The 23,631-nt window shown below is 33.0% G+C and overlaps 2 protein-coding genes across 8 annotated transcripts in view; one reads left to right on the top strand and one right to left on the bottom strand.

The window, feature by feature from the left end:
- Positions 1 to 11,467, top strand: part of LOC145277653 (uncharacterized) — a 55,383-nt gene extending 43,916 nt beyond the window's left edge. The window contains exon 5 of the mRNA XM_080129256.1: positions 9,633 to 11,467. Coding sequence (XP_079985382.1) covers positions 9,633 to 11,246 — 1,614 coding nt within the window. The 3' untranslated portion in view covers positions 11,247 to 11,467. The remainder of the gene's footprint in view (positions 1 to 9,632) is intronic.
- Positions 11,468 to 14,715: 3,248 nt separating this feature from the next.
- The window catches only part of LOC145277656 (glutathione synthetase-like), a 113,823-nt gene continuing 104,907 nt past the window's right edge, over positions 14,716 to 23,631 (bottom strand). For all 7 annotated transcript variants that reach the window (XM_080129303.1, XM_080129282.1, XM_080129314.1 and 4 more), the window contains 2 exons: positions 17,985 to 18,174; positions 14,716 to 15,363 (listed from right to left, as the gene is read on the bottom strand). In XM_080129303.1, the coding sequence (XP_079985429.1) occupies positions 15,240 to 15,363; positions 17,985 to 18,174 (314 nt within the window). In that variant the 3' untranslated portion in view covers positions 14,716 to 15,239. The remainder of the gene's footprint in view (positions 15,364 to 17,984; positions 18,175 to 23,631) is intronic.

The raw sequence follows: 23,631 nt of genomic DNA, 5'->3' as shown, positions 1-23,631 counted from the left end.
CATGAAATCAAATAATCACGTCATGAAATCAAATAATCATGTCAATTATTACAAACCTGAAATCAAATAATCACGTCAATTTTTACAAGCATAAAATTGAATAATCACATCAATTATTACAAACATGAAATCAAATAATCACATCAATTATTACAAACATGAAATCAAATAATCACGTCATGAAATCAAATAATCATGTCAATTATTACAAACCTGAAATCAAATAATCACGTCAATTTTTACAAGCATAAAATTGAATAATCACATCAATTATTACAAACAGGAAATCAAATAATCACATCAATTATTACAAACATGAAATCAAATAATCACGTCATGAAATCAAATAATCACGTCAATTATTACAAACATGAAAACAAATAATCACATCAATTATTACAAACATGAAATCAAATAATCACGTCATGAAATCAAATAATCATGTCAATTATTACAAACCTGAAATCAAATAATCACGTCAATTTTTACAAGCATAAAATTGAATAATCACGTCAATTATTACAAACATGAAATCAAATAATCACGTCAATTATTATCAAAACAAAAACATTTAGCTTGTGATTTACTTTTTCCTTTGATGTTTATGCCTAAACTATGAAGACATGTTTGCTGCAAGAATACAAATTAAAATATGAACCAATAGCTATTACGTTACACATGCATATTTGTAATGCTATCGTTCCACCTTTGCCTGGCAAATTCCATTTTTTTAAGTTTCACACTTTTACACTTATTTTCTCTGGCTAAAACCCAAATATAAAGTTTTTCATGGGTTCGAATACGCTATATATTAAGTTTCATATCTGTAGACTAAAAACTGACTGGAGTTTGGTAGGCAAAATTTTTTAAACATTATATATATATATATATATATATAGAAAGAGGTTTGTGTTTACTATACCCGTTTTACACCAATAATATTACACAAGTATAAATCATGTAGAATATCTGCATGAATATAATTACATGTAATAGTTAACTAAATATGATCATCCCATAAGAAAAACAAAAAAAAAAAACTAATAAGGAATTAATTAAAATGAATGTATAAAAGAATATGCAATTTTTTTTATGCAATCTTTTGCAGATGAATGCAATTTCATATATAACAAAGTTGTATTTTCTTTTTAAATAAATAAAAAAAAACGGGTTTTAATATGAATATCAATACACAAAAAAAAAAAATTTAAAGAAGTATAGAATTATCATTTCATCATTAATACGATCTGTGGAAAATTAAGTTTTAAACAAAAAGAAATAAAAACAAATAAAAAAAGAATCATTTTATACATAGGGATAAACTTTTTTGATACTTGATCTAATAACCCAAAAAGTTCTGATTTTTGTTCGATTCCATTTAATCATCTCAACAATTGTGCTTACTGTGTAACTATGATATCTCTCTAATATCAGACTACCAGATATTTGTCGTAATACTGTGAAAGTTTCTGGGATGGAGGTGGTGGACGATTTCTATCACAACAGGGTCAGAGTTTAAGAACATCCAAAGTTCTCTCAACCAGATAACTCCAGTTGTCAGTCGTTCCTATGGCCATGTTGCATTGTGCTGCGCCTCTATTGTAAAAAGGATCACTTGTCCACACGGTTTGTGTTTCTGTTGTATACAAAATCGCTGTAAAAGACCTTTGCCAAACGAACATTCCAAAACAAAAGGAAAGAAAAATAAAATGAGATAAAACATCCCTTTTGATCCAAGATTTATGTTGTGTAAAAAAATTAACGATGAATCTGAAAACAATTTGTACAAAGTTTTTTGTTTGTTTCTTTCTCTCTTTTCTTTAGCTTTGGTATTTTTAGATTTTTTTTTTTCTCTTTCCTTTCTTTCACTTAATCGACCACACACAGCTAATATGCAGCAGAAATTGTTTAGGCTTTGAGTGAGGAGGGAGGGAGGCTCATCTCCATAGTATCCTTCGAGCGATGTTGCCTTGATCATTTTGTATTGATTAATTATTTAATCAGTTTATTGCCTTGGTAATTTTCTATGGCTGTTTCTCTATTTCTCGGATTTTTCTGATCAAATAGATTTTTTTAAAAAAACTTTTTAAGAAAATCAAATTTCATGATGCCGCCATGTTTTAGAATGTGTTAAAATTCAAGGACAACAACTCAATTCAACTACTGAAATTTTGTTAATACTTAAAATAGTTAAAACTTTTTATTTGGTAAAAATTGTAAATTTTTATTTTCCTGATTAAAAGGCAAACTACTTGATCAATTTATGCGATTTTTGGAATATGACATTTGTTCTGTGATGGTATGTGCATCATAAAGATGTTTCTGTATTTTTCACTTGTTTTAAGTTAAATTCTTAATAGGAATACAAAAATATTCTTGCAAAAAAAAAAAAAATTTGGCAATTATGTGCTGCCATAAAATATGGTTTTAGTCATTTCAATTAAATATTATTTCAAATGACTAAAAACATGTTTTTGATACGTTTTATCTCTTATCTATATTAATAATATGATAGTGATTCCCCCCCCCCTCTACACAACCGACGTTATACCTATTGAAAAATGCACATGCTGCATAAAAATTCAATATAATCCAACTACTAGTCATTAACTGATGTTGGTTTTGCGATTATTACAATTCGATTTCATTTGTTTTCTCATAAATTTTTATATAAATTCCTCGGAGAGTAACTTTTATTCTTATGTGAACTTCACTGCATGCTACTCTCTTATTATTTACTACTCTTACTTACCTCAAAGCAACCGTGAGTATTACTCCATCTTCCACATCTTTTTCCCTCATTGCCATCCGTGTTCCATTCTTTTACAAATACATTCGACATTAGTTTTTCCATATCCCTTTCTTAAAATAATGATCACTCCCTCCACAAAATTCGGCCAATTTGATTGGCTGTCAGCTTGCATTTCTTGGAATATGCAAATATCTGTTTACGATCTTTTTCAAACGGTTACACACTATACAAAATAGCATCAATGCACACACAAAACAAACACCTGGTTTTTTCCCCTGAATACAAGATTTTCACCATGTTCATCTAAGACGATCGAAGCCTATCCGCACAGATGTGACCACATGTTGACTTATTGTTTAATAGATTTCATTTCTGTATGTAGCCTTTGTTTACACGTGTTCACAGCAAAGCGGACACGAATACTGATGAAACATTAATTTCTGCTGACTTCTAGCTATGGATACACAGATGTACATGAATATACTGCTTTTTCTATTACATTTTGCTTATGGTCATTGCATCATACATAGGTCATTTTGTGGTGCTTATCAGCTACTGTACAAATCTGCTTTGGTAATTGGTTAGGATAAGGATTCGTATTGCACACATTGATAACAAATAGTAAGAACCTTTTAGTATTTTCATATGCTTTTTTGTCACAAAACATAAACAACAAAATACAAATTTAGCAGCAACATCGATGGAATATGAATTAGCAGAAATAGCAATAGTGTCAAGAATACAAAAAACAGCAATGGCAGTGCTGTGTGACAAAACATGTTTGTTATTATATCCTGATCGGGTATAATCAACATGTATGAAGTTGAGACTGTTTTTTTTCATGTCCACATTGTCGAAACAAGTGCATAACTGATTTTGGCAAGAAAAATAATCAAAAGGACTTATTCAACTTAAATAATAATTATTCCGAGGTAAGGACATTCAGTTTTGAGAATTTGTCAAAACATATTTGAATATTTGAATAACAAATTCAAGAAACACCATGAAAATATAATTTTCATTTAAATCTATCCACATATTTATTAGAATTAATCTAAATTAGACAAATGAGTGTTTCCCCAAATAGATAAACCTCACAAAAAGACAAGGATGCACAAACACAATCTGACATAAAAACAATCCCCTATCATACAAACTATTTGTGTCTACAATTTACACCCACGTGTGATATATAAATTCGATCGATTCTCAACGATCAGCGAGAGAAGCTTGATTAGCAGTGGTTTTACAGTGTTGCCAAATGAATCCCTGTCAGTCAAACCACGACTCATATACAAGGGAACAATCAAAATTAACCTTGGCCATTGGGTCAAGGATTCTCGACAACTTACAATCGTCTGCGTCATTGATACAAAACAACATTTCCAGAAAATGTTTTTATCAAGAACTATGCAGCCAACTCCAAAACATTGGATTTGCACACGCAGTATGTTCATTACGAATGGTAGTCTTTCATGCGGTCTAATGCCACTCTGATATCATCTTGCATGATGATTTCCACGCGGACAATCCCTATCCAATAATCTTCTTAAGAGACTCATGTCACACTCTTCAATAACCCTCTCTCTTATAATCTTCCCTCAACTTCCTTTTAAGTCGTGAAACCATTGCTCAAACGTCCATCCTGTGTTTTTTCTATTTCTTTCTCGCCACTATATTCATTATAAAACAAAGCGATTATTTACCTTGGGAATTACGTTTAACATAGCAGTTTAAAGCTTTCATATTCACTTGAGACTACGGTACTTATACTATTATTGTACTAACTTTTTTATTCAAATAGCCATTCTTTACATGGGGAAGACATGGTGTTTTTTTTTACTATTTTGTACTTTCACCTAACCATTTAATAAAAGAAAATCTTATAACATTTGAATTTATCTTGACACTAATATTTTACAAATTGTGCGATACAATAAGTGTATTAGCAGTAAAGCTAGAAACCAGGTTTCGTTAATTTTTAGGTTCTTTACAAATCCTCTTTTTTTTTCCTATTTTTTTCTTGATTGTTATCTTGATAATACGATAACGTTATTTTGTGTCATGCTTACATCTTTTTTCTTCCGAGTGACTGTCGTTTAATTGTTACTAGCGGGGATACCTGGCAGTGCCCGGGTGTGGTGAGATGAGGGAGGCGGGGGTAAATCAAAACAAGATGGAAAATAAAGAATAAGTGAACGTAATAACCCTGTTTAAATTTTATAACTTTTTTTTGAAATTGGAGAAAAAAAAAACGGCGAACGTGATGGGGGGAAAAAAAGCAAACGAAAAGAATGGCATAAATAACCGTTTAAATTTTAAAACTTTAAAAATCGAAAAACAAATATATCTGATATCTCAGCTCGAATGTGCAGTCTTAAGATAACGATGCTGCTACTATATCGACTGGTCTATGACCGCATGAGCGAAATTAGGTCTTTTTTTTTTTTTAATATTTAAAATAATTCAAGAAAGAATGTTTTTCGCATGCGTGTTTAGCTAAATTGTCATGAAGGAATGATGTTTTGCTATCCCTTCCTGTAAAAAAGTGCCCAGTTGAGAATGAAGGAATTAATGTTTTTAGCCAGTTTTTCAATATTTGTCGTCCGAAGGATCAAGCTTCTAAATGATACTGATCTTGTGAAAATCCGTCGCTTCTATCAAAAGTTTCAGGCAGACATACAAACATACATACATTTTAACAGATTTTTGCCCTTTATATTATAGATGACCTTCCATTTCTTCTTGTAATAAATAATTTTGCCAAGAATTTGTCATAAGTTTTGGTTTCAGTTTCGATTCAAGCTGATGCACCCAAGTCATGTGAACATATTGTTTTATTTTTGAAATTATAACTTTATAATATATTAAAATCAATAGAAAATTGACTCCATAATAATATAAACACATAAATTAAAATGTATTTAAATGTATTTTACGACCGGGCTATTCCGGGCATCCCTGCTAGCTTAGATAAATACATTTGCAGTTTTAACAAAAGAGCTACAATAATATCGAGACATCTTCATTTACGCTGAACATCCACAGAATGCCAACATCAATATAATTTTTATTTTTATTTTTTCTTATTGCATTTTCACCCCAAACAAGGCATGGTACCACTTTGATGTAGGGGCTACTATCTGGGACATAATTGCAGGGATACTATGTAGGGAGTTGAGCAGCAAGATGTCTATTCACATTACACTTTGAACTTCTGTATGTCAGTACAGTCAGAGAAGCAGGAACGAAAACCACCCGTCTGGCTGAGGCCACTGTCAGTAATTTTACCCACTCTTTATCTGTGCCTAAATCCAAACGTAGATTCCATGAGCAGAGCTTTTGGAAACCCGGAAGGGAATTCCAAAGTCTAGCAGTTCTGGGGAAGAAACTATTAGAGTACAAGGCCATCTTACATCTGGGGATCTCTACTGTGTAGGGGTGGGATTTTGCTGTTTGTCTAGGGGGTACAAGAGCTTGTAGTTTGTTGGAGCATATACCATGAAAATACTTGTAAAACAGACAGGGGAATGCAACATCTCGTCGATGGGAGAGAGGCTGAAGCCTGGCTGACAGTTCGGGGCCTATTAGGTTGGTGACTCTTTTGAACCCTGTCCAGGAGTGAAAGACTAGTAGCAGATGCACAAGCCCAAATGTGACAATAATACTCCATACATGGGTGAATGGTGGCCTTATAGAGGTACAGGATACTTTCAGGTGTAAGTAACTGCCTAACACGGTAGAGAGAACCCATCTTCCTCGCAGCAGCCTTGACAATACCCTTGATGTATCTGTTCCAACTCATGTTCCCTGTGAACGTTAAGCCAAGGAATTTGAATAAAGTACTTTCAGGTAATTTATCATTAGCCATAGCTATTGGTGGTTGAGAAGGTTTCTTGTAATTATTAAGGAAAGACGCTTAGTCTTGGCAGCATTGAATGTTACCATCCATTTTTGTCGATATTGCACTATGGATTTGGGGTTTTCCTCTAGGGTTTCTGCTATTGCCTTAGATATGTGTCCATTCATTTTCCCCTCGTGCCTGCCATAGAGCATGGTGTTTTGTTTTTTTTTTACATGGAGGTCACCACTTATCAAGGCTTGGAAGCCACTCGGGGATAAGAGTTATTGCGTGTACAGTAATCAATGGGATAGTATCGTAGTAATCGTTGGTATTGGAGATTTGATAAAGTGTCTTACTTAAGGGGGCAGTTTGTCAGGAATTTGTTTATGTTGGACTTGAAGACATCCAAGTTGTAGTCAGGTGGGAAACAGGCAATCTGAATAGAGTTCCACAGTCGTGCACTTCTAAGAAAGAAGCTCTGCTCATGGAATCTATGCTTGGATTTAGGCACAGATAAAGAGTGGGGAAAATTACTGACAGTGGCCTCAGCCAGATGGGTGTTTTTCGTGAAAGATTCGCAAGGGGGGACCAGACTGGAGCTCAGACGAGCACTTGCCATGAATATACCGATAAACAAAGACAGGCTCGCAACGTCTCTTCTGTGGGAAAGAGGCTGCAGGGTAGAGAAAAGGGCATCCCCCACTAAGCTACAAAGTCTATTTTGTACTCTGTCAAAGCAGGATAAGCTGTTTTTAGCAGCTCCTGCCCAGATGTGGCAGTAGTACTCCATCCTTAGCTTTTATACAGATAGAGAATTGCATCAGGAGTGAGATATCTTCTGGAGTGGTAGAAGGATCCCACCATTTTCCCAGTGTCCTTGGCAACAGACCTAATGTACGTGTTCCATTTCAGATCAGGAGTAAAGGTCAAACCCAAACGCTTGTCAAAACCTGGAGCCTCCTCAAGATGAGAGCCATCCATTTCAATTGATGCCAGATGGGGATCAGAGCGTTGCTGATGTAAAGATAGAAGCTTGGTTTTGGATGCATTAAAAGTAACCAGCCACCTCTTCCCCCACTGTACCATGCGCTCATGATCAGAGGAGAGAGAATCAGAGAGAACTTTGTCATCAGCAAATATATCAATCTCAGAGACAATTTTATCAGGGAGGTCATTTATGAATATCAAGAATAATAAAGGTCCAAAAATCGACCCCTGAGGTACACCTGCATTTATATCATATTGTTTTGATGTACATCCATAGAGGACAACCTGGATTCTTCTCTTAAGAAAGATTTAATGATGTTAATATTCATCCAGTGATACCATATGATCTGATTTTCCTGAGAAGACCCCCTGTGCCATACCCTGTGAAAAGCCTTAGATATATCTTGGCCTACCTTCCCTTTTTATCCAGTGCAATGCATATATGTTCAAAGATTACAGTTAGGATATCTGCAGTAGAACAGGCTTGCCTAAATCCATATTGATGATCAGACAGAAGTTTAGAAACTGTAAGGTGGTGGACTAGAGCTTGATTAATTATCGACTCAAATATTTCGGCGAAAAGAGAGAAGAAGCTAATGTGGCAATAATTTAATGTTAGTACTTTTACCAGAATTCTTGTAAACTGATACCACAGAAGCAGTTTTCTAGCAGTCAGGAAAGCAAGATTTGTTAAGGCATTTGTTGAAAAGTTTGGAGAGAACTGGAGCAATCTCGGAGCATTTTTTTAACAGTACAGCCAGGATGAGATCAGGTCCACATGCTTTTGAGGTGTCTAGGTTTTTTATACCATGCACTTAAGGGGTGATTTTCAGATCATATAATGTGGTTTCCGTCTACAAAGGAAAATCAGGGAGGGAGTGGTTTGCTGGTTTCAAAGTAGAGTTTGAGGCAAACCAACTGGCAAGCATGTTAGTCTTCTTGATTGCAGAGCAAACAACCTCATGATTGTTGGACAGTGGGAGAATTGTTGATTGCCCATTATTTACTACACTGTTGTAGATTTAGATTTTCCAGAAATCACGAGTTCCTAATTTCTGCACTTCAATGCATTTTCTGGTGGTTTCTCTTTTAGCTGTCACTATATTTTTCTTGCAATTATTTCTAGCTTCTATAAACTTTTGTCTATTTGTACTGGACTTATACCGGATAAATCTGTGGTATGCATGCTGCCTTTGAGCAATTGCAGCTGCACAAGTAGAAGTAAACTATTGGGGAAAGTGGGGTTTGCTATAGAACTTTTGTGTGGGAACATGTGCTTCAATTACCATTTTGAACCTTTATATGGTCTCATTTGCACACTGTTTTGCAGGAAGAGAAAAGACATTTCCCCATGGGGCATCTCTGATAAGATCCCTGATGGCTTCCCAGTCAGCTTTCTTATAGTATCTTGTCATTTTAAGCTTTGGGTTGAGAGTTTAGGATGATTTCTACCATTATCATAGTCTGATTTGGTTTTTAGCCAGTAAAAATAGCTACTAAAGGGTCAAAATTTTTAAAAATTGAACTCGGCAGGCATAAGTCAACAAAACTAAAATAATAAAAAAAAAAATTGGTTAAGAATTCAAAGAAAAAATAAAAAACTACAGAAAATGCAGACAAATCTTTATGATGTACATACTTGTCATGGAATGAAGATACAGGTTTCAAAAATAATATAAATTGATTAAGTAGTTTTTTTTGTTTTGTTAAGAAAAAATTGTTACAAAGTGAGGCATTATTTTTAGATCCGCTGCCTTTCATGAATACTTTATAAATGAGTGGGAGACAATTCAATTCGAACTATTGAGATCAAAATTAGCCTTTTAATGAAATCGTTAAAAATCATAAATTTTGACTTTCTTAGTTAAAAAACAAATATTTGATCAATTTATGTAATTTTGGAATATGACATTTTCATGACGTACATCAAAAATTTTTGTTTTTTTTTCTAACTAGGTCGAATTCTAAATACAAATCAAATTGTTTTTCCTTATTTTTGCTTGCAAATATATTTATCTACTTTTACATATCAATTTTTTTTTATTTCAGAAGCGTGAGGAAGAATATAGTCAGAAGTGGATTAATTGGACTAATGTGAAATACTTAGCCAGTGAAATGGAAAGTATTGGTGGCCATTCTTTAGTTCCTGAAGAGAAAATTTCTAATCATAGTTTTATAACTGCATTAAAAAAACTTATTGACTCTCATCCCTGGAGTGAAGTGAATAACGAATTGGAATTTGGCCCCGGAATGTCTGAACAAGTTGCAAAAATTCTATCCAATATTGCCAAAGAAAGAAATATGAATTTAAATGTGAGAAAACATAATCGGTTTGGCATTTACTACGTCCTTCAACGTCATTATGATCCAATTAATATTGTGGACTATTTGAAAAAACATGGTGGTGTTCAAGGTAAATACCGCCTTGTCGACAAGTCCGAGATTCCAGAAATCCAATGTGATCACTGGGAACCATCATCTTCAGATTGGAACGATGATAAAATATCCGAGAAAGTTCCAAATTCAACAGATTTCAACTCTTCCAAGAGACAAAAAATGTCTGATTCATTTGACAGAGAACCTATGCAAATGCCTTGGTCAGATGATAGGGGATTTGGGCGGATGTCTCGACCTAATAATGAAAGATTTGAACAGTCACGTTGGCATGACAACCGAGAATTTGGACCAGCATCCCTAACTAACTTTGAGGAACCCAATCAGCCAATGTGGCAGGACAGAATGCCTGGCCCCTACAATAGAGAGATATCCCAATCTAATTTTGGACGAATGCAAAATATTGAACGGGAACATCAGTTTCCGGGTCAAATGGAGAATCGAATGTCTGATAATTATGGTAATGAATTTAATTCTAACCAAAATCAAAGATTTGGTCACGATGAAAAAAGGTTTAATACAATGCACGATTACAGTGGGCAAAATTTTAATCGGGAGAGAGAATTTAATTCTCAGTTCTACAATACCAATGGAAATAGGGAGCAAATGCATTGTAATTATGACAATTTCGATAAACCAACATGTGAACGAGATAACAGAAACTTTAATCAATTTATGGGCCCAAACAGAAGAGATTATGATGATGTCTCCGGCGTTGATAACAATAGATTTTATTCGCAAGACTCAAACTATGATGATAGGAGATTACGATTCAACGATGAACCACGATTCTCTCCCATGGATCGCCCAAATAATTCGATGAATCCAAACAATATGATGGATACCAACAGAATGCCAAATAATGGACCCTGGAATAATATGCAGAATTCAAGGAATAATGATTGTGGAATGTTTCCTCCAAATAATCCGGGACGACCCCAAGGAAATATGATGATGCAACAAAACCGGATGGGTGCAAATCAAGATAGTCAAAAAAATGAAGTAGCTTCTCTTCGATTTCTCGACAAAAAAAATCCTCGTACAGTCCTGTATGCAAATATGAAAAACATCCTCGCAAATGCCCGAAAGTTGCTGTACATTGCAAGTGCAAAGAATGCAATGGGAACGTCTGGTGGTCTACAGCCACGACGCAGAGTGAGAATACTAGAGAAGAAGAAACGTCTCCAGTCAGACAGCAACCCAAAAGTTCCTAATACATCACAGAAAAAAGAAACGGAAAAGAAGCAGTCTGATTCCGACAAATCTTGAATAGACTAATTTCCTTGTTAAACAAGAAGTATTTTTTTTTATTTTTTTTTTTTTTTTACAAAAAATGAAAATACTTTTGCAAGAATGTAAGTTTTCAGATCTGAATGACATAAAAATAGACATTTATCTTTTTCTCATTTTTCCTTTTCTTATGTCCATTGTAACCAAACGTCATCATGTAGATTATGTAACTTGAATTACAATAAAATGTTTGACAAGTTTTTTGGTTTTTGATTTTATTATTTAAATAGGACATTTTTTCCAATGATTAGGAACTTGTTAGTTTATCTCTAAGATCGGGGGAGGGTGTCCCATCCATTTTCTTATAAAAAAAAATACTATTATCAAAATTACCTTTCATTATGTTGCAATAATTACTGTTTCATATTTATTTATTTTAACTTCATTTTACACTCCTGGTATTAATGATAAATATTTTTTTTTATTTTTAAACTACTAGTAAAATTATAATCTATATACACTCCTCACCCCAATCTTTATATGTTTGCCAGTATTACATTTTTTTTTTTTTTTTACAGTAATCCAAAAAATTTAAAAACGGAACAATAACTTTGTAGCTAAATATTTAGAAATTTTAAAAAGAATCAGAATCAGTTATTGTATCAAAATAGAAAGTCACATGTCAGGGCATGGAAGTAAATGATGTAATAGGATCTGTTAATTTTGATATATGATAGAGTTACGAGTTAAAAGAGGAGAGAAGAGACAGAGCTAGATGGATGAGGAGATTATTGGTCGAGGGTGAAGCAGAGTTTAAGACAAGCGTGCAGTCTTCCAACAAAGAAACAGTGAAATAAAAGCTATCTGGAATATTATCGGAGACTCCTGGTCATTTCTTTGGAAGAAATCAACCAAGAACCCAGATGAATGAAAGCAAGGTTTCCCTGTTTAGCAAGATAATTCTCCCAGATGTTCCGTCCCTTTGTTGTTCCTGTTTGCCACAAAAGAAACTTCACTATATACATAACTCATCATATACCCAATGCATCTTATACACAGCGCCTTATATATATATATATATATATATATATATATACTAGCAAAAGTATCCGTTGTTGACTGGGTTCAAAAACAGCCTACAGAAAATGGACTCTGATTTATGAAAGTACTAGCAGAGGATACCCGGCGATGTCCGGGTGTGTGTGTGGTTTTGGGTAAATCAAACTAAACTAAAATAAAAAAAAAAAGTTTTGGTAGGTGAGTATGAGGATCGAACCCGAATCCTTGAGGTAAAGTTGGAAATGAAAGTGTGAAAAAAAAAGACGTACAACGTTAACCACTGGGCCACGGAGACATACAAGAGAAATACGCTTGAATTTATTTATTTAACTATTGACAGATGGCAGCAATAAAAGTTAACTCTGCTGCTTCTATTTGACCTAATTATTGAGGTCAAATAGAAGTCATGCAGTTAACTTGGGTTTGTTTACCCAAGTTTTTTCCCCAACAGATGTTGGGGAGGGGGAAACCAGCTCCCCATTTTCCAGATTGATTAGCAATTGTCTGATATGAGAAGACTTTGTCCCCACATTGATCAAAGCTGATTGCTTCTGGATGTTTCCCGGCGCGATGCCAAGAACATTGTTAACTTTGAATTATTTATTACCATTTTATAGATGGACCACAGGTATGGTGCACATTTCTTATGTAGATGCACCAGTGGTTAACGGTTTCGTAATCAAAACATCGAAAAAATAAACCACAAAAAAAAAATAACGTAAGGCAAACGAACAAAGTTAAATGTAAAAATTGAAAAAACAAAAAAGAAAAACGAACGTGAAAACTAAAAACAAAAAAAAAAAGAAAAAAGAAAAGTGAAAAATGGCTTAAATAAGCCTGTTTCGATATTAAAATTTAAAAAAAAATCAGTGGGTACCCGGGTATTTTTGGGTGTGTGTGGTCGGTCGGGGGTGTTAATGAAAACCTAACAATAAGCGAAGAAAAACAAAACAAAAAAAAACAGAAAAACGAACGTTACGTGAAAAATGGCTTAAATAACACTGGTTCAATATTTAAATTTAAAAAATCGAAAAAAAAAAAGAAAAGACATCTCACACCACGATTCGAACCCATAACGTTTAGATAATGACCCAACGCTCTAACCAACTGAGCTAACACGACGTACATGAAATTCAGTCAGTTCTTCAACTATTTAAACTAAATCAGGTCATGACGTCATCTGACGCATGCGTAGAACCGATCTCGTCATGAGAGGTGGTCTTAGAGGTACAGGATACTTTTGGGCGTTAGTAGCTTTCTAGCATGGTAGAGAGAGGCTACCTTCCTTGCAGCGGTCCTGGCAATGCTCTCAATGTAAAATTGTTCCAACTTGTTTTTCCTGTGAACGTTAGGCCGAGGAGTTTAAAAGAAGTACTTTCAGTTAATGGATCTTTGGCCATTGCTATTTGTGGTAGAGAAGGTTTCTTGTAATTATTGAAGGAAACAAGCTTAGTCTTGGCAGCATTGAATGTGACCATCCATTTTTGTCCCCATTCCACTACAGATTGGAGGTCGTCCTCTAGTGTTTCTGCCATTTTCCTAGATATGTGTTCATTTGTTTTCCTGTCATGCCTGTTATAGAGCAGGGTGTCATCAGCATAGATACCCATCTCAGAGGCAATTTTGTTGGGGAGGTCATTTATGAATATTAGGAATAATAAAGATCCAAGGATAGACCCCCTGAGGCACTCCCACATTTATATCATATTGTTTAGATGTACGACCGTTAAGGATATCTTAGATAAGAGTAAAATCTAGGTTAAGTAACTTGCTTCTTCTAGTCACCTTACCCTGAATATAAACCTTCGATTTTAATGTTACACTTAAATTTCACTCTCAAACAAAAATATTAATCAGGTTCTTAAAATTGAAATCAAATTGAAATTCTTGGTGAAAAAGAAAAAATAATGATTTTAGCATGAGTGCATGCATTGCGTACGTGTGTGTATATAACAGAGAGAGAGAGAGGGGGGGGGGAGTATGGCAAGAAGTCGTCTTTGCACTGGATTGCCTCCCATCTTTTTCACTAACCCCATAAAAGCTTAACAGCAGTAAAGAGTGGGAGACAGCAAGTGGATGATTTCATAAAGTGGAAGAAACTGAATAAAAAAAAAAAAAAAAAAAAAAAAAGCAAGGGAAGCTAGCAGGCAAGCTTTTTTTTTGTTTGTTTTTTTTATTTCTGGCAAGATGATTTGTTTTTGGTTTGTGAATAGTCAAGCTTTTGAAATGCGAGGAGTCAGATGTAGATAATCAGGTCAGATATGTTGAATCGAAGAACAATGAGAGAAATGATAGAAACGATAGATAGATGTGAACAGAAAAAAAATGTATATTCAATATATATATATGCACACGAAGGTTGTTCCGAAAGTAAAGCCTCCTATTTTTTTTTTTTAAATCAAAAATTGAAGCGCTACAAAGACAGGAATGGTACCATTAAAATCAGGCAAACTTTTTGTGCATCAGAATTTATTTTTCTACATAGTCATTACCATTCTCAATGAACTTTTGCCAGGAATTTAATGATGCATCTGCTTTTGATGCACGTCTATGACAAGGGTTGCCTTCTTAGAGTCTCATTCAATATTTGCAACAGAGAAATGAAACTTTCAGGTAATGAATGTATAAATTCAGTCACCATAACAATGCAATTTGCAATCCCCTTTGATTTCTTATATATATATATAAAGATAGCTGTTTATGTTGATTTTTTGTATCATATTGTCCCGATATAAAATTTAACTGTTCATTGTTTAATTATTGCCTTGTGTTCGTTTCTTTTTTCTTGTGTATTCTAGTGTTAGCAATATCAGAGAACTCAGATGATTCCCTTTCAAGCCGAACTTTTTGATAAAATATTATTCTGCACCATCAAAATCTAAATTTCCTGATTATTAAATTCCTTATTTAAAGTTTTTAAAAAAAAAAAAGACAAAAAAAAGAAAAAATTTATTTCTGCATTTTTTTAAATGTTCAAATCAAATAAGGTGAATCCATAACAGCAAAGCCGGAAGCAATTCCACCTTCATTTGTTTCCACGGGTTTTGTTCTTAGTAAATGTCCAACTTCTTCGTTGTAAATAATTTGCTCCGCATCTCTACAAGAAAGAAAACAGGAAAATCAGAATCACAATTGCAAACCGATAGTGAAAAACTTGAAGCAGAAGCAATTTATTTGGATTATTCGGACTAATGTTCTCATCTTGAGTTTTATTTTCACAACGTTTAAAAGGATTTGTGGCATAGCGGATAAAGTACTTGGTAAAATTCAGTTGTAAAGTTACACTCTTCTAGAGGTTCAAGGTTCAATCCTCAGTGTGAGCGACACTCAAAAATACAGTTGAGAATTATTTCGAACTTCTATCTAGTCATGGCTGATGGAACAAAAGCATGCTACGCCCATGGATTAAATAAAGGATTCTGTTTGGAATTATATGCAAATTCACTGAGTTCAACAAAATACACCTGAAAAAGGTCGGAAGTTATATTGATCGAAAGATTGTGAAATTAACACTCAAAATGAGAACAGTAATCCAAAGAATTCAAATAATACAAATAATCAATCTTCATCTAAAAAATTCAGAAATGTAAGAATTTAAATAAAACGTTCACATAGGAATCATTAGATTATTGTCTTACTGTCAGAGAATCTTTGACGAAAATTAAATATGGATCTTAAAAGTTGGTTTATTTTATTTTCTTGGCTAGAATTCCATTTGATGCCTTGCTCCACTTTTCAAACTGAGTAATAGTAGCAAAATAATACTACCTTCTTTTGTGCAAGAGACCATGCCCGAGCTTTTAAGCCTCTTTATGTTTTTTGTTGCTACATATGATGGAGGTAGGGGGGGGCTGAACATTTTTCATCAAGGTCTAATGGCTGACCATGGTTGGTCTCTCTTTGGACTGGAGTGACATTTCCAAAAATAGGAAGGTTTACACCATTGTTTAACTTTTCCTGCGTGGTGTATGAACGGGTTGAGGGGCCCTTTTTATCCTGGATGTCAGCCTGCCAGTATTTATTTTTGCTTTTATTTATATTTTCATATGAGTTCCTTATTGCTTACCGATTTTTATTTATATAAAAAACTGCCCCCTATTAATAGAGAGGGTGCCCCCATCTACAATCCAGGAGACATGTTGAATGGCTTGAGGAGGCAGCATACATTTTATTAAATATTTAATCAAGGTTTATTTAAAATGTGAAATATCCTCATGTCAAGATCTCTAACAAACCCCTATACAGAGATATCGAAGACATTTGAGGGTGGTGTCTAGTAGGCATTCAAGTTCTCTGGACAGTAAAGATGTAATCTGATTGTTTGCTGAGGAGAATTATTTGGCCCGCCAACCAGCTCCCCGGGTGTCAAACACAGTGAAACTGATAGGCATCAAGGGGCCAGTATGACGTCGGCTATAACCAGTTTGCAGTCGAGTCTTCTTTGCATCATTATGGGCAGCGTTTCCATCGTCGGCATTAAATGGCAGGGACAGTTTCTCTTTTGCTGAAAATTAACATTTGTGCAAAACAGCGAACAAAGACATTTTTTATAAAAAATAGATTCTTTTATTTTACATTTAAGGAGCATTTTAAATTCACTGTACACGTGTCGCCAACAACCGGCGCAAAACTGCTATGCGTCCATGGCGCACGGAATCCAAGCCTTGATATATTTTACAATAGAATTCTCTCTTCATTGAAAGAAAGTGAAAAAGAGAGAGAGAGAGAGAGAAAGAGAGAGAGAGAAAGAGAGAGAGAGAGAGAGAGAGAGAAGTGCATACATAACATTTTTAAAACAAGGTCAATTAAATGTTGTGTTTTCAATTCTGTTGTCGGTTTGACAAAACCAAATTTCATAACAACTGTAAACTAGGCTAATATATTCTGACAATTTAAAAATCACACAGCACCTGCATGATGTGTGTGTACTTTTTCACAAGTACAGAACTAGCCTAGATTATCTGCTGGTTAAGAAAAGGGATAGAAACTGCTGAGGGCAAGCAGTATCTGCAAGTGTACAGAGAGCTAGTTGTGTCTGGATGTGTATGGAGGGCTAGTTGTGGCCGTGTATGGAGGGTTAGCTGTGGCCGTGTATGGAGGGTTAGCTGTGGCCGTGTATGGAGGGTTACCTGTGGCCGTGTATGAAGGGTTACCTGTGGCCGTGTATGGAGGGTTACCTGTGGCCGCGTATGGAGGGTTACCTGTGGCCGTGTATGGAGGGTTACCTGTGGCCGTGTATGGAGGGTTAGCTGTGGCCATGTAAGGAGGGTTAGTTCAGTCTGGCAGTATATGAAGGACTAAAGACATAAGGTATATATCATGTGAAATGATCCTTAAAAATCATAGGGGTGTTCAAAATACAGTTTGTATATGATAGGAATGACTGCAATAAGAAGGAGAATATGTGAAAGAGAAACAGTAAAGTGCTTGGCAGCGAAGAGAACACGTCAAAGTCAAGAAGTCGTGCTAATAACATGAATGTCATAGGAGTGCTAGCAATTTCTTTTTCTTTTTAGAGTATATTAAATAAGTTAATTTTAGAGATGAAAACAGACAAATAAGTTGTAGAGAGAAAAAAAATGAAATTCTCAAATAATTTAAATAAATAATTTAAATGAAAATATTCAACAAGGTGTTTTAGAGGCTGAAGGCTGAATTAAATCAAGTAAATCCTCAAATAACTTAAATAAAATCAATTTAAAATAGTTTTCAACATACCCAATGATGACACCATAAATTCCTAATTCGCTGATGACGCTACCAAAATCTTTTGATTCAGCATTGTATATTAATACGTTTCTTTGAGGTAAGGGAAAGATTCTTTCCATTAAAATATATGACATCCTTTCTTCAGAATTTTTAACCCTCAGAAGTTCCTGTTGTAGCTCTTCTTCAAAAAAATTATTACCTTAAAAAAAAAAGAAAAAAGGGTTAAAATAAAATATAAAACTCCAATTTACAAGTTCAAGTTAATAATTTTTAAATATAGTGAAATTACTTAAGACCTTAGTGCATTGTGGGAATGGAAATCAATTTGTTTATGTTCAACATTTCATCTTTGTCCATACCCTAACCCTCTGCTTTCCTACATTCTTATTATTCTTATTAACAAAGATAATCAATAAATTATTGTTTTTAAATGTTAGAATGGACATTTATGATATGTATTAGTTGATGATACTGTGTACATCATATATATATATATATATATATATATATATATATATATATATATATATATATATATATATATATAAATAAAAATTACAATAAGTTTACCAAGGTAATCAAAATGGTAAACTTAAAATATATTATAAATATTAAAGAGTTAATATTTACAAGTAAAGTAATTATCAACCAGATGTAAAAGCTCAATAAAACCGAAAAGGAAATAGAGCTTATAATACATTAGCCTACTCATTTTTATTCTATGTATTTGTTTACTTATATTTTACTATATGCATTTACATACACATTTATTTGCCTTATTCCGGAGTTTGTAGATACCGGCCATTGCCTCCCCTTAAATTGTATGTAAGTATGTATGTATGTATTTGTTTAAGTTGTATATGTTTTTGGATATGTGTATATATGTATGCATACATGTGTGTGCATTTGTATATATATGTGTATGTGTGTTATTGTATATGTATGCATATATGTATATATATGTATATGCGTGTGTGCATTTGTGGGTCTGTATGTATGTATGTGTATGTATATATATGTATGTGTGTGTATATATAGGTTTTCTTTTTTCTTTTTTTTAACTTTTTAATTTATTTTCATTTTTATTTATTTTTTATTGTTTTATTTTTTTTATTTACTTATTCACTTTTTTTACTCTTCTTAATATAACAGACGCTCCATTTCATAAACTTAGCCATTTACCTGTTTCACTGACACGTGTTTCTTATTTTCATTCTGGGACTTTCACATGTATATTTAAGTTGACCTAATTATTAACGCTAACTTTCGCGCTTTTTGTCTGGGTCATTTTGACCTAGCTTTTCAAATTTAAACTTTCACCGTTTTTCCGTTTTTTTTTTTAAAAACCTTAATTTACTTGATTCTTCCGGCTTTGGCAGACGTGTTTTAAATATTCTCTCCAGTGCTTTTTCTGTGCACATTTGAACTTTTCTTTTAATGATTTTGAACTCATTCCATTTGTGATTTTTTCCAAGGAATTCTGCCTTTTGGATCATTTTGGACCATCTTCCAGTTACTTGATTCCTTTGGAACTTACCTGTTGGATTGGAAGTTTTTAATTCGACCGTGTTTAGATTTTACCATTCTTGGATTTTTTACCCTTCACCGGACTATCCATTCATGTGAAATCTTTTTATCATTTTTTCTTTTACCTCCTATTCCCCTTACCTCACCCTTTTTTAACCAAGTAAGATCTGTGACTGACTTGTGGTTTCATTAAATACTTTTACATGCAAAATCCGATCCCACATTTTGCTAATTCCTGCCCTCTGATGAGAAGGAGAGTATTTATTAAGGACTATCCACTTATCTTGTGCTTCCTTTTTAAAATTAAATATGTTTTTAACTCTTTTTCAAGATGTTTTTTAACATGTTTTATTAATCATTTGTTCATATATATATATATATATATATATATATATATATATATATATGGCCATGCATATAATCCTCCATATGGATTCAAATGTTAAAAGATTAAAAATATTGGAAGCTCTATATATAAAAACTAAATCACCAAAAATAAATTATGTAAATTTTTAAAATAGTAGTAACATTCTGAAGTGCCTTGAAGATCATACAGTGTGTGTGTATATATATATATGTAACTACTTCATTTAATCACATAAAATTAATATATGAAAGTATAAATTTATGCGTAAACTTTAAGTATTTACTTCAACAGTGCTCAATACATAGGTAGAGCTAATTAGTAAGTTATAAATATATATGGCGTTTAAGCTACACTGAATATTCCGCGTGGCTTAAACGCCATATATATTTATAACTTACTATATATATATATATATATATATATATATATATATATACACATATATATATATATACACACACACACACAATACCATATTGTAAATCACACTTTTAAAACCATTGTACCTTTATTTTAGCCACGTTTCTAACACGTTAAAAAACGTATATATATATATATATATTTTTTTTTTTTTTGACATATTTAAATTTCTTCAAATGTCTTGTAATATATTTTACACACAAGACGCTTGACTAGTTGAAGAAATTTAAATATAAATTTTGACAGAAGCATATAAAAGCATCCAGATTTTAAACGAACAATAATCAAAACTGCCTGAAGACGACTGTTGAAAACTCAGTTGAAAGTACTTGCAAAAAAAGACCGAGACAACTATGGAACTTTCTTACAGATTCAACCGAGAAACAAGACTATTAGAAAAATGAAAAAAACTACAAAAAAAGCTTATTAAGCATAAACACTTCGTGCTATTTAACAATACTTGTTTAAATGAAAACATGCTACCTAAATACACAATATATATATATATATATATATTGTTTACAGAAAGTTTTTAGAGGAGACAAGTCATTGGTACCGTCGGTTTCAAACCCGATAATTAGAACCGTTTTAAATACCCATATCAAGCTCTCTTCAGCCAATACTCAACAAAGATGAGTATTGGCTGAAAAGAACTTGATATGGGTATCTACAACGGTTTTAATTATCAGGTTTGAAACCGACGGTACCAATGACTTGTCCCATCTAAAAACTTTCTGTAAAAAAAATATAAATACGCTCTTATTTTCGGATTCTCCTTATAATTGAGCACTCTGCTGGATTTCTTTTTCCAAAAACAACTAATTATATATAAAGTTATAAAAATATATATGGCAATTTTTATAACTTACTACCTAGCTCTACCTATGTATCGAGTACTGTTGAAGTAAATACTTCAAGTTCACGCATAAAATAATACAGCCTGGACCCAAAACAAATTTAAACAAGCACTTGCCCGATTCGGATATATACACAGCTATGCGGATTACCCAGGATATAACTTGGAAACTATTACCAAACGGATGTAAAGAACATATAATATGGATTTTACCAAACAAGTTGGATCAACAAAAACATTCATATCCTTTTTCTACAAATACTCCTGCTACAGAACTTCTGATAAATATATTATTTTCACTTTGACTTTCCATGTCTCACTGACTTTAGCAAATAGGGTGCATACCTTTATAACTATTTGCTAATATTTTCACTCCTCTGATGAGATGGTAGACATCGAAACCCTATAGGTTAAGGAGATAAACTTTATAAAACATTCTTTGTCTTGCTTAGAATAATAAAAATTCTTTGATATGAAACTCAACCACTTCATTTCATTTCAATGAGAGTTTTTTGAAATTCATTGAATTACAATTTAATATATATATATATATATATATATATATATATATATATATATAAACAAATGATTAATAAAACATGTTAAAAGACATCTTGAAAAAGCATATTTAATTTTTTTTTTTTTTGAACCTTAATTTACTTGATTCCTCCGGCCTTGGCAGACGTGTTTTAAATATTCTCTCCAGTGCTTTTTCTGTGCACATTTGAACTTTTCTTTTAATGACCTGGAACTCATTCCATTTGTGATTTTTTCCAAGGAATTCTGCCTTTTGGATCATTTTAGACCATTTGGAACTTACCTGTTGGATTGGAAATTTTTAATTCTACCGTGTTTGGATTTTACCATTCTTGGATTTTTTACCCTTCACCGGACTATCCATTCATGTGAAATCTTTTTATCATTTTTTCTTTTACCTCCTACTCCCCTTACCTCACCCTTTTTTTAACCAAGTAAGATCTGTGACTTACTTGTAGTTTCACTAAATACTTTTACATGCAAAATCCGATCCCGCATTTTGCTAATTCCTGCCCTCTGATGAGAAGGAAAGTATTTCTTCGAAACTCCGCGGATTAAGGACTATCCACTTATCTTGTGCTTCCTTTTAAAAATAAAATATGTTTTTAACTCTTTTTCAAGATGTCTTTTAACATGGTTTATTAATCATTTGTTCATATTATAAGCTCTATTTCCTTTTCGGTTTTATTGAGCTTTTACATCTGGTTGAGATTATTTTACTTGCAAATATTAACTCTTTAATATTTATAATATATTTTAAGTTTACCATTTTGATTAACTTGGTAAACTTATTGTAATTTTTATCTTTATATATATATATATATATATATATATATATATACATACATATATATATATATATACATACATATATATATATATATACATACATACATACATACACACACAAACACACCAATAAAGTTGACTTTTTTTTTCTCACTCCAGGATTGATATTAAAAGTCTATTTTTTCGATTTAAAAATTATTAAAACAGACTTTTTAATATACTCAATCATGGATATGCATGTGACTACATGAACTAATTTGCATATTTCTTAAAAAAAAAAAAGTAAAGAAAACAAGCGTTAATTTCCATGGTTGGGGGGGGGGAGGGAGGGGGTAACCAACTCCCCATAAAAAGGGGATTGTCCAAATTGAATAGCAATTGTCTGATATAAGGAAAATATTTTCACATCGATCAAATCTGATTGCTTTCAGACATTTCCGGCGTTCGCAACCGGAAAAATATCGCCAGAATTAGTATCGCTTTTATTATACGAAAAACCCTAATCCACATGCAGCGAGCGAAAAATATTGAATAATCAAAACATCAAAAAAAAAAAAAACACAAAAAAAACTAACGTACGGTAAGCGAACGATGTTAAATGTAAAAAACAAAAAAAAAAAAAAAAAAAGAAAACAGAAAAATGAACGTTAAAACTAAAAACCAAAAAAAAAAAACCTTCAAAAAAAAAAAACACGTGAAAAATGGCTTAAATAAGCCTGTTTCGATATTAAAATTTAAAAAATCGGTGGATACCCAGGTGTTTTTGGGTGTGTGTGGTCGGTCGGTGGTGGCGGTGTTAATGAAAACCTAAGAATAAGCGAAGTAAAAAAAACAAAAAAAAAACAGAAAAACGAACGTTACGTGAAAAATGGCTTAAATAACACTGCTTCAATATTAAAATTTAAAAAAAAAAAAAAAAAAAAAAAAAGAAAAGAAAATTCTCACACCACGATTCGAACCCAAAACGTTTAGATAATGAACCAACACTCTAACCAACTGAGCTAACACGACGTACATGAAATTTAGTCAGTTCTTCAACTAAATCAGGCCATGATGTCATCTGACGCATGCGTAGAACTGATCTCGTCATGAGAGGACGGGTTTTGTTGAATCAATACTGCTCGAGTCCTGTGGCCAGGAAAAATGCTAGATGACTGGAA

This window comes from Euprymna scolopes, chromosome 1 (assembly GCF_053919585.1).
Source record: "Euprymna scolopes isolate OS-2025 chromosome 1, ASM5391958v1, whole genome shotgun sequence".
NCBI classification, from domain to species: domain Eukaryota; kingdom Metazoa; phylum Mollusca; class Cephalopoda; order Sepiida; family Sepiolidae; genus Euprymna; species Euprymna scolopes.
This window is presented reverse-complemented; position numbering and strand designations above follow the sequence as displayed.